Raw genomic sequence first — 12,300 nt, 5'->3', positions numbered from 1 at the left:
TTGATTTATTTGATAGTTTAAGATATCATTAATTATAATAATCCCAATAATAATGGTTCCTCTAGCCAGTGATGGTGCACACCTTTAATCCCAGCACTTGGGGGCCAGAAGGGAGGTGGGTCTCAGTGAGTTCGAGTCCAGCCTGGTCTACAGAGTAAGTTCTAGTATAGGCTCCAAAGCTACACAGAGGACCCCTGTCTTGAACCTCCCCCAAAAGATTCCTATATATGTGTATATAAATCTCCTAAGAACATTGACATTTCCCTCCCTCCCTCCCTCCCTCCCTCCCTCCTTCCTTCGCTTCACTTTATTAAATTTATTTTTATTTTATGGTCACTGGTGTTTTGCCTGCATGTGAGTTTGTATGAGGTGTTTAGAAGCCGTGGAACTGGAGTTACCGGCAGTGTGAGCTGTGTTGTAGGTGCTGGGAATTGAACCCTGGTTCTCTTGAAGGGCAATCAAACTCCTGAGCCATCTCTCCAGACCCTACATTTTTTTTTTAGAAAACAACCAAACCACAGTACGTTGGTAACATGTATGAATTTCATTTGGATAAAATGCTTTTGTGCTAATATGCTTACAGTCAACCCATGTATACATTTGAGTGTTAAGGCTTTTAGTTCTTATGTCTCACAGGAAAGGGCAGAAGTTATGAGAATGGAAGTATAATTCAAGTTCTTCAAAACAAATGTTTTAATAGTGGTATTACCATTGACATATTAAAATTGTATTGTCTATAATTTCTATTTTACTTATATTCAGGTTTATGTTGAATGTTTTATTGTACATTAAGTGTTCTCACAATTGATAGTGGATCATTTCATTTTATATGATTTATTAGCATATTATGCATTACTTCTTCTGCCTGAGGTTGAAACATATTTATTAATGTATTGCTGGTAGAGTTACTTCTTTTTCTAGTATTGCCCTTGATTTAGGTATTAAAATGAAACTGTAGTACACTGTTATATTTTCCTCTTTGGAAAAAACATTTGCCAGTGTACAATATTTTGCTATCAGTACACTTTGTCAAAGTGTGCTTTTATAAAGATGTTGAAAGTTTTATAATATTCTTTACATAAATTTATTCATACGTGCTTCAAAGAATTTTAAAGAATTAAGTATAATGGCTAGTTTTCCATAAAGGTGAATGATGCGAATCACAAACGTTTTGTCTAAATTTATTATTTTAATGGACATTTGGAGCCCTTCAGACATGTGGAATCACGTTTTCTTTTTTCTTACAGTTCTATAAACACGTGGTACAAAGTGTTGAGAAATTCATTCAGAAGGTAAGTACATGTGCTCTTTACTACCTAGGCAAAATGTGCTGTAGTTTTATATTGATGCTTGTGTTTTCATTTTTTATTTATTTTTTTTAAGCATGTAATTTAACTTTTAAAGAATACTTTTAATGTTTTGTATGAGTGTTTTGCCTCCATGTATGTATTTACACCAAATGTGTGCTGGGTCCCGTAGAACTGGAGTTAGAGATGCTTGTGAATGACCATTTTTGTGCAGAGAACTGAATCCAGACCCTCCACAAGAGCAGCAAGTGCTCTTAACCCCTGATCCATTCTCTGACCCCTTATGTTCTCCTTTAAGTCAAATGCTTGAGTTTAAGTTTTGATGAACTGTTAAAAAGAAGCTCCCAGGTGTTGCATGATGTAGTTGTGCAGGTGAGGTGCTGGCCTAGCATACCAGTGCCTCTGCATTCCGTCTCCAGCACTTAGTCACATAGGATTATGCAGGCACATAGCTGTATAGTGTCTGGACACTACCTAGCTTCATGGTTGGTCTTAGTCAGAAGATGCCCATCTGGACTGTGTCACATTCTTTCTCAAGACAAAAAGGCTCCAGTTGTTTTGGTTTTGATTGAGAAATAAAATGAAAGTGCTAGTTGAAAAGTCTGAAAATGGTAGCCTGTAGGCAGATATTTTTGCTCAATTTCTTTCTTGGAAACAGTTACTATGATTGATTTTTCAAATGTTACAAATATTTGTTGTGTGTGGCCTTAAGGAGATTCTCACTAGTCATTTTAAACTGTATGCTTAAAAAGTAACTCTGTATCTATGTAAAATATGGGTTAAATATTGTCTCCCATCCACTTTTGTTCCCTTCATTCACTGCGTCTGATCCATTAATGTATTAAACAGTGCTACATCTTATTTTGTAGATCGTATCCAGGGGAACTAAGGCAGATAAAGTTGAAAATAGCTGTCTTTCGTACTGTCTTAGTTAGGGTTGCTGTTGCTCTGATGAAATGCCATGAATAGAGAGGAAAGGCTTATATATCTTACAGTTCTTTGAGGGAAGCCAAGGTAGGAACTCAACCTGGACAGGATCCTGGAAGCAGGAGCTAATGCAGAGGCCATGAAGGGGTGCTGCTTACTGCTTTGCTCTTCATGGCTTGCTCAGCCTGCTTTCTTATAGAACCTAAGATTATCAGTCAAGGGTTGACCCCACATACAATTGGCTGGACCCTTCCCCATCAATCACTAATTCAGAAAATGCCTTATAAGCTGGCTCATAGCTTGGACTTATGGAGGCATTTTCTTAATTGAGGCTCCCTCCTCTCAGATGACTAACTTGTGCCAAGTTGACATAAAACTGTCCAGCACACTTACAGTTTGTATTAATATTCTAGGTGATAGGTCATTGTTCTTAGTACTCTTACTTATGATCAACATTCTGTTGATGACGGTTTCTGGCAGGTGTATTTAAGAATTACGTCTTAGAACTTAGACTTTACTTACTTGGCATTAACATTTAGCAAGGTTTTTATGTACTATGGTAGGTGAAGGGATTAAAGTACGACTACTGGGTCTCTAAACTCAGTTGTCTTGAATAATTTAACCTGTTTTTCATCCCGACTCTTTTAACAAAGATTAATTTAGGCGGGGTTGGTGGTGCATGTCTTTAATTCCATCATTTAGGAGACAGAGGCAGGAGGATTTCTGTGAGTTCTAGGACAGTCAGGGCTATGTAGAGACCATGGCTCACAAAACCAAGAAATAAAAATTAAAATAATTTTTATATTTATTATTTTTATATGTATGGGTGTTTTGCTTGCATGTATGTAAGTGTGTGTGCCATGGAGGGACGAAGAAGACATCAAATTGCCTCAAACAACAGCTGTAGACAATTGTGAGCTGTCAGATGGGTGCTGGGAATCAGACCCAGGTCCTCTGGAAGAGCAGTGTATGCTTTAAGAGCATACACTGAACCATCTCTCGGCCTCCTTTCCCTCCTTTTAAAATATTTTTCCCATAAAATATTGGTTAATCTTATTTTGGGATTAAGACGTTTAGATAAAGATAAGTAACTTTTAAAGAAAATCAAACTGTAAAGCACAGTGTTAGTGACTAAACTTTTCCACCATTGTAAATCTGTTGTAATACGAGCGGCAGGGCTGCGTCCCCAGCACCCTGGCCGCCTGGCTAGCTTATGCCCTGAAATAAGAACACACAAATTGTATTCTTTTAAACACTGCTTGGCCCATTAGCTTTAGCCCTTACTGGCTAATTCTGATATCCCGATCAACCCATTTCTAATAAACTGTAGCACCGGTCTTACCAGGAAGATTCTAGCCTACGTCCATCCTGGGTTGGAGCTTCATCGCGTGCATCTGCCCGGGAGAGGGGAGCATGGCGTCTCTGAGCTCACTTCCTCTTCCTCTCAGCATTCTGTTCTGTTTACTCCTCCCACCTATGTTTTAGGGCCAAGCAGTTTCTTTATTGCTTAACCAATGAAATCAACAGATTGATATATGACACTCCCACATTATAAATCTTTTAAGAATCTTTTACAAGGTCTAAAATTGACGCCATTACTCTTAAATTTGACTACACAGGAAATGTATGGGGAGTCTTGCTGGAATGAATTTGGTGAGGAGCCTGGGGTCTCATTTCCTGGTTGATCTCTTAGTGCCACACACAGAAATCCATTTCAGGTTTCAGGAAGATGAAGGGTTTTTGATGATGGGATTTGGGGTAGAAATGTGTTTGGTCAAGTAAGATACTTTAGAATTTTGGAAAGGCCTAGAGAAGGCTGTTCCATAATCCATGTGAAGAAGCCAGTCGGAGGAAGTATGAATTACTTTGTCCCTAACCCTGTTTAAAGACTGAAGGATGAATTGTGTAATGGTTAGATTGATTTTGCTTATTTTCAGCTAAAATTTTAATTTCAGAGTATTTGTAGATTCATGTGTGTAATTAGAAGATTCTTTCCCACCTCCCGGTTCCCGAATAACTACTCTCAGGCTTAATATTAATTATAAACTGTTTTGTCTATTATCTTAGACTTATTATTAACTAGCTCTTACAATGTAAATTAACCCATTTCTATTATTTTATATTTTACCACAAGGCTCTTGTCTTGGTACCTCACATCTTGCTTCCCCAATGGTTGCTGGTGTTTCTCTGATTCCACCTTCTTTCTCCCTGTCTTTCTGCTTGGATTTCCTGCCTGGCTCCATTCTGCCTGGCTGTTGGCCTAATCAGCTTCTTTATTAACCAAGAGTCATAAAACATAGTCATAGCTTACAGAGAGATATCCCACATCATTTCCTTTTTTCTGTCTAATCAGAAAGGAAGGTTTTAACTTTAACATAGTAAATTACATATAACAAAACGGTTATCAAGCAAGGATTACAGTTAAAATATTTAGTCTGTTTGTATATAACAAAATTAAAGGCAATAGTCTATCATCTATCCTATTTTTGTCAGCCTAAAGTTTCATGTTTATCTTTTATCATAACTAAGGAAAACTAATTATAACTATCTATCAACTCCATCAAAGATCCCAGAAGGATACAATATTACCTAAGTAAAAAGGAAGTCCATTGTAAGCACCTTCCAAAACTCTAGAAGTGACAGAGATATCTGGCTGCCTGGACAGTCACCCAAAGTTTATCTGTAACATTGGGCACTCCATCTTCAGCCTACAGACCTAGAGTATATGGCAAATTGCTCAATGAAGCAGGAAATTTGAAGGACTGTCCCGCCTATTTTGGCAAAATTTGGCAGTTATTTTTTTCCGTGTCCTAGAGAATGTCTGCCAGACTCTTTCATGAAGCAGGAACCCTGAAGGAATGTCCCACCTTGTTTTGGCAAGTTCAACCGTCATTTTCCTATGGATACTGCATGTTCAGTTTATATGGCATATTGTCAAGCTGTCCAGGCAAGAGCAGTTTCTTGGCCAAATGGCTAGCCTTTCCACATTGAAAGCAAACTCCTTAAAAAGCTTCTTCAATGCCCATCATCTTCTTGAAGTAATTAGTGCTGCCAGGAACCAGGAGTCTCTCACTGTCGAGAAAAGTCTAACTTCTTAAAACATTTTAAGTGCTATATTCTGTAGGTCTTTGAAGTGTTTGATGATTACTTACCCATCTGAAATATATCTCTGCATATTCAGAAAACTTAATATGCCTAATAGTTTGACTATTATAGGTGACTGTTAATTTGTATTTTCTTTCTCTCTCTCCCCGTGCTCTCTCTGTCTCTCTCTGTCTCTGTCTCTTTCTCTCTCTGTCTCTCTGTCTCTCTGTGTCTCTGTCTCTCTGTCTCTGTCTCTCTCTCTCTCTTTTCCGAGACAGGATTTCTCTGTAGCTTTTGGAGCCTGCCCTGCTGCCCTGGGGCTAGCTCTTATAGACCAGTCTGGCCTCAAACACACATAGATCCACCTGCCTCTGCTGAGATTAAAGGTGTACACCACAACCACCCAGTTTTAATTAGTATTTCTTAACTGTACATTATATTTTTAAATGAGCTGCATAACGTAATACCTTAAGCAAGAGTAGAAATATACATATAGTGTAACAAAATTGACCTTATATTTGTATCCGCAATCCATATCAATGTGAAGTATTTTGAGATTAACAGGTTTTTTTTTTTGGATTAAAGTAGACTTAATGATTTTTTTTTAATCATTTCTATATCATACTCCCCCCCCCCCCTTTAAGAAAGAGATTAACAGCTGGGCGGTGGTGGCGCACACCTTTAATTCCAGCACTCGGGAGGCAGAGGCAGGGGGATCTCTGGGAGTACGAGGCCAGCCTGGTCTAGAAGAGCTAGTTCCAGGACAGGAACCAAAAGCTACGAAGAAACCCTGTCTGGAAAATCCAAAAAAAAAAAAAAAAAAAAAAGAAAAGAAAAAAGAGAGAGAGAGATTAACTATGATCATTAGCCATTTATAACCAACCCCCATTTAAATAAAGATAAGCAATATTTTGGGAATTAGGGCATAGTGTTGTTGGCGTTTTTTTAATATATACTTCTTTGGACTGATTGAGGGCACTGGTAATCTTATGGGGATCCTGAGAAAATTAGAATTATGGGTAGTCTGTGAGGCTGCATCGTCTCAGCCAGTTGCCTTGAAGCTGTTCTGGATGTTAGATCACCTGGGCCATTGCTCCCATCAGAGACTTCTCAAGGGGGTCTTACTTGTATCAAACCATATTAGCCTGGAAAGAATCCACAGCTTCTCTTTGTGGAAACAAAAGCAGAACCTCTTTTCCAAAGCAGCATATCTTTAGACCCAAATTTTGAAGTCAAGATACCTCTATGTTGATTTAGCTTAGTAGCCCCTACAGTCAAATGTCTCTCTACAGTTAGCTCATTAACAGTCAAAAAATTCAAAGAAAGCAATAGTATACATAATCCAGACTCTGTGTATTTTCCATTTTTACATGGCTTTTTAAAAAATATTACTTTTATTGTCTCTTTAACATCTTTGCTTTCTTTTTTTTTTTAATTTATTTATTAAAGATTTCTGTCACTGCCTTTACCCGTTTTTTCTTTCTTTCTTAAGCCTAAGTACATTTTTTTGGTCTGAATCTGTCTTTATTGTATATCTTTAATCATTTTCTGACCAGGAGAATTCTTAAAATGCTAAGTGGGCATGACTAGGACCAAGGCTTTGGCTGTTGGCTTTATCTTGTTTGGCTTTCCAACATGGTGGAGGTAGTTCATTGCCCCCACTCTGGGAAGCTGTATTGTGCTCTTAGGCCCACATGCCGTGTCTGGCATGAGAGACTGGGAAGCCTAGTGTGGCTCCATTTCTTTTGGTTACCTTTGTTCTCCCACTTAAATATGTACATTTTATGTAGCATATAGTCTTAGGGAAGATGGATTTTGATTGTGTATATACTGTTTACCCTAGTGTGTACACAAGGACATGGGCATTCAGGTACAGGTAATTGGAAAGGAGTTCGCTTCCCGAGGCTTCTTGTCCAGATGTACCTTTTACTAACATTTCTTTGCAGTAGGGTATTTTAGGTAAGTTCTAAATGCCACACTACTTGAGCTTATATTTTAGATATAGCTTGCCCTTCTTGAGTATGATGAGACGCTTTTGCCCAGAATTTCACTTTTTGTTATGAAGTACATATGCACATATACAGAAAAGACATTTTTTTGTATACGGCTGTGTTTTTGTAAGGACAAGTTTTGTTTAATTGTTGCTCATTTCTTGCAATCAAACGAAAGCCAGCTAGCTACCTCTTCTTAATCACTTGCCTTTTGTCTTCCCACATGACCACATTCAGACTTTGTTTTCTCCTTTTTTGATGTTACAAGAAATGTGACTTCTGTTTTTAATTATTTACAGAATATTAGTTTCTGTAACCCCAAACACACAATAAATACTCTTTATTTAATATAGTGTGTTATTTCTATATAGGTGAGGAAAATTTTAAGTTTAATGTTTTTAAAATAAACTATTAATTTGTGTACCATGTTAACTCAGCACGGTAAATTTCCAAAATTAACAGCAAAGCTGATGTCCCAAATTCAGATTTTATAGCATGGATGTTAGAGGTGTATGTATGTAGTTTTGTCTGTAAAGACAGGATTGCTCATTCTTAGAAGGAGCAGGCTTTCCAGGTTTGCAGTCATCTTAACAAGATTATGGAAACATTTCATACACTCTACTAATAAAAAAGAGAAAAACAAAATTAGGTAAAAAAAAATCTCAAGGAAAACAGTTCTGTTGTTATTCTGATACCTTACACCGTTTTTTAAAACCAGTGTTCTTATCTGGAAGGAAGGCTTTTGGAGCCGTATCAGTAGGAACAGCCTTGATTATTAGTCATGTGTGTGGATAAAGTGTAGCAAGTGCCATCACAAATCTGACAGACAGCATCTTAGGGAGGCAGCAGTTTCAGCTTGCAGTCCTCTATGCTGGGAGGCGGGAGGCAGGAGCCTGAAATGATTTCAGAGAGAGAGAGGAATGCTGGCACTCTGCTCTCCTCCTTTTTATTCAGTCTGGAACCACATAGGACCATGTTGCACCCGTTTAGGGGTGTTCTTCCCACCTCAACCTAATCTAGAAACTCCCTCAGAGGTGTGATCGGATAAGTCTGTTTTCATGGTGGGTCTCAGTCTCCTGAAGTTGACAATCAGGGTTAATCACACCACCCACGTTTTCATTTACAGGAGTGTGTGACACAGTGCTTGCTGTACCACATACACAAATTCCTAAAACCTATTATTTTTTTGAGTTTTCATTAACATGTATTAGTTACGCATGAAATGGATGGTATTTTCACACATAATGTACTTTGATCCCTAGGTTACCTTCTGTTGCCCCTCCCCCACTCTTCCTGGTACCCTCTCTTCCTAACACGTCCTCCTACTTTCTTTACAATTATTGGAGTGAGCACTACCTATAATGCATGTGTGGAGGCCAAAGAACAGTTTAGGGGACTCCAGTGTCTCCTACCATGTTGGCCCCAGCGATCAAGCTCAGGTCATCAGGCTTATGCCTCCTCCTCTTTTGGGGACTTGCTGGGTTTCATTATAGTTACATGTGGGAGAATGGCTGAGGGTTATTTAAGAGGATGTGGACTAATGGGCTCAACTGAAGAAGTGTATCTCCTCCCCTAGCAATCACTAGGATTGTTTCTGTGGAGTGTTGGGCTTGGTGGTGTCTCATGGGGTCTCACTGTAGTTCTGGCTGGCTTGGAGCTCATGAAGAACTTCCAGCCTCTTTCTGCCTCCTGAGTGCTGGGATTAAAGGCATGTGCTTACCATCCCTGCCCCCTAGAATTCTTGGAGGTTTTTAATGTCAGGTATCTTCTCCCATTATCTTTCAATGACACTTCACATCATTAAAGATTGGTCACCTTTCATCTCTTGCCCTCCCCCTCCCTATTTGCTGGGATTGTGTGTATGTGCACATGCATGTGTTCATGTATATGGAGACAGAGGCCAACTTGAAGTACCATTTCTCTTGAGCCATCCACCTTGTTTTGTCAGTGGGTCTGTCACTGGGGCCTGGGACTTGCTGGTTAGGCCAGCTCCTGCCTAGTGAGTCCAAGGAGTCTGCTTGTCTCTATCTCTCTCCTGCTAGGATTATAGATGCTGGGGTTGAACTCAGGTATTCATTCTTGTGTGGAAGCACTTTTCCAAATGAGGTATCTCCCTAGTGCAGCATCTCTTGCATCTTACTGGTATGACCCAGGTCCTCTGAATGAAGAGGAGGAGGGTTAGTAACTTCCCATAGTCTTCGCTGGGGTGGTGAAGCACATGTGCATTCTGCCATACACAGCTGTTTTTGTAGGTGCTAGGGATTTGAATTCAAAGCTTCATGGATAAATCCCAAGCGCTCTTATCCACTAAGCTTAGTGTAGATTTTATATTTGTCATGCAGTCCAAAAATTACAGATTTTGCTATTAGAAGCACTAAAATCAGCAGTTCATAGACCAACTTTTCAGATAACAAAAAAAAAAAAGACTGTCCACATGATGTCACCTTGACAGTATCCTGGGATAGCCATTGGCACTGTCATTCAGTTATTTGCAGATTCAGTCACTTGTGTTTTTCCCAGGCTAGTTTTGTTTTTCTGTATGGTTGCTTTTCATACATGAAAGTAGAAGTGCAACTCTGACTGACGACGGCTACAGGTCCAGTATTAGACTTTGGCCTTCATGTGTGGACATGCAAGTTTTCTTGGGGCTGGAGAGATGGCTCAGTGGTTGAGAGAAGTTGCTCTTGCAGAGGACCTGGGTTCTATTTCCAGCACCTTGATGGCAGCTCACAGCCATTTATAACTTCCAGGAGATCTAATGTTGTCTTTTTACTTTTGCATGTACCTGGTGCGTATGTGGTGCACATCCATATGTGCAGGCAAATAGTGTAACTAGAAAGAGAAAGCCAAGTAAGGTGAAAGCTAGTGACCCAGTGGGATAGTATGAAAATACCTGCATGTTTCAGTGTTGGCAATTTTCCCCAGAATTTTTATGGTGGTAGTGTCATGTCTCCTTTATAGATGATAGTTTTAAACTTTGGCCTGGATATATTTGTTATGCTACATCTGTCATTTGTTCGTTTACTGATACACAAGTGTTATGTTGAGGTGGAGTCCAGTGCATGCTTGCAGAGCATTTTCTAACCTTTTCCTGATTTTGTTTTCATTGTTCTAGCTCTTCAAGATTATTAATTTTTTTTATAATAATGTCTTGTTTATCAGGTTGCTTTTAGCCAGTTAATGCAATGCTAGTTTGAAATTTGAGTGACAGTTGACCTGAATGCATTGAGTAGCCAAACTAGATTCTGTTCTTTAAGATGCCATTCTAGAGATAGATGCTAAGAACTAGGCATAGTCTGGTTATTCATGATGGCATGAACAGTGTTTTTATTTGAATAGGGTTTATAATGTTTTTCTATCAAGAATTTTACCTTTTTGTTTCCTTCCCTATCCCACTCTTTTCTCATCAGTGTAAACCAGAATACAAGGTACCTGGACTGTACGTTATTGATTCCATTGTGCGTCAATCCCGGCATCAGTTTGGCCAAGAAAAGGATGTGTTTGCACCCAGATTTAGTAATAACATCATTAGCACTTTCCAGAATTTATATCGTTGCCCTGGGGATGACAAGGTACGGTATTACTTTGTTAAAGGATACGTTACTCTCTTTTTCTTATAGTTTTTATATTATTATGTGATCTTGTGTTGTCATTCACTCTTAGTTATTCTGAGTTTTAATATATAATTACTGTTACAGCCACACTCCTTTTCACTCTTAGAATATTTATAGAGTAGAAAGATGTAGTTGCTTTTGCTACTTTTTAATTTAGTGAAGCAACTTCTGTAAAAGAAATTGCCTGCAGAAGTATTTTGAAACTACATTAGACATTTAGTCATGCAAACAATCAGTTGAGGACTGTGGGTATTTGAGTTTGGTATTTCAGTTTTGTGGAACATGGATCTGCCAAGCAATTCACAGAATAGTACATATTAATTTTTTTATTATAGTTTTGTGAGCGCTGAAGAGAAACACTCAAATCTTAGTATGTGTATCTATAATTAGCAGGTAAAGAATTCAGAGCCAAAAATAAAGGGAGATGTTTCCTTCATATCCCTTCTAAAATTGCTAGAAAGTTACTTAAGTTGAATGCTGATTTGGAAGTGATATGTTTTTTCTGTTTTTAAATAGGAAAAGGTCATGAGTAGGTGAGCAGGATGGAAATGGCTCAGCTATTAAGAGTATTTACTTCTCTATCAGACCAATATAAAGATTCAACACCCTCTTCTGATGTCTGTCTCTGTCCCTCCCTCCCTCCCTCCCAGACAAATACATTAAAAAGAGGAGAATGGGTGAGGATTGTTAAAAATAAGGATCTTAAATCTAAAGTTTACAAGATTGGGTAGTTTTATTTTTTAATTGCCATTGTATCTTGAATTTTAAAAATCGTTATTGTGGGGATGAATTTACTATAGCATATTCTTTGTAAATATTCTTGGATATAATTCCTAGAAGTTCATGTATTTTGTTTTAGTTATTTTGGTATTATGGTAAGCCTAGCTAGTATTCCTAAAGAATGTTTCAGATTTTCAGTCTCCTATCTTAATGAGTTCTTAAAGAATAGAATCCCATGTAAAATAATTAATTTGAAATAGTAAGTTATAACAACATACTTAAAAATCATACCAATTTGAACTTGAATTTCTAACAGTTACAGTGCTCAAATCAGTCTTGATTTTTGTAGGTCTCATGACTAATGTGTCTTCAGGATAGTCTTTATGAATAAGGTATTTTAAAAACCATTTGAGGAAATAGTACATGAATCTGTAATCTCAGTAATAATGGAGATTAATAGACATGCACATAGATATTGTTGGGATTGTTATTTTGAAGAACATGGGCATCAGACATTGAGAAATGTTCACATAAGCCAAAAGAATGTGAAGTACTTTCTGAGCACCCTTTCCATGCAGAGGCAGGAGTTGAATCAGAAGGCTACAAGCCATTTGTTATTCTCTCTCTCTCTCTCTCTCTCTCTCTCTCTCTCTCTCT

The 12,300-nt window shown here is 38.2% G+C and overlaps 1 protein-coding gene across 5 annotated transcripts in view; it reads left to right on the top strand.

Annotated features, from left to right (window-relative positions):
* The window catches only part of Scaf8 (SR-related CTD associated factor 8), a 200,585-nt gene that overhangs the window by 35,629 nt on the left and 152,656 nt on the right, over positions 1–12,300 (top strand). For all 5 annotated transcript variants that reach the window (XR_003378364.1, XM_026787344.1, XM_026787345.1 and 2 more), the window contains 2 exons: positions 1,248–1,292; positions 10,720–10,881. Coding sequence is in view for 4 of the 5 variants with exons in the window: in XM_026787344.1 (XP_026643145.1) it covers positions 1,248–1,292; positions 10,720–10,881 (207 nt within the window). In the remaining variant the exon portion in view is untranslated. The remainder of the gene's footprint in view (positions 1–1,247; positions 1,293–10,719; positions 10,882–12,300) is intronic.

Source organism: Microtus ochrogaster, linkage group LG9 (genome assembly GCF_000317375.1).
Source record: "Microtus ochrogaster isolate Prairie Vole_2 linkage group LG9, MicOch1.0, whole genome shotgun sequence".
NCBI lineage: Eukaryota > Metazoa > Chordata > Mammalia > Rodentia > Cricetidae > Microtus > Microtus ochrogaster.
The sequence above is the reverse complement of the archived record's forward strand: the minus strand, read 5'-3'. Positions and strand labels throughout refer to the sequence as shown.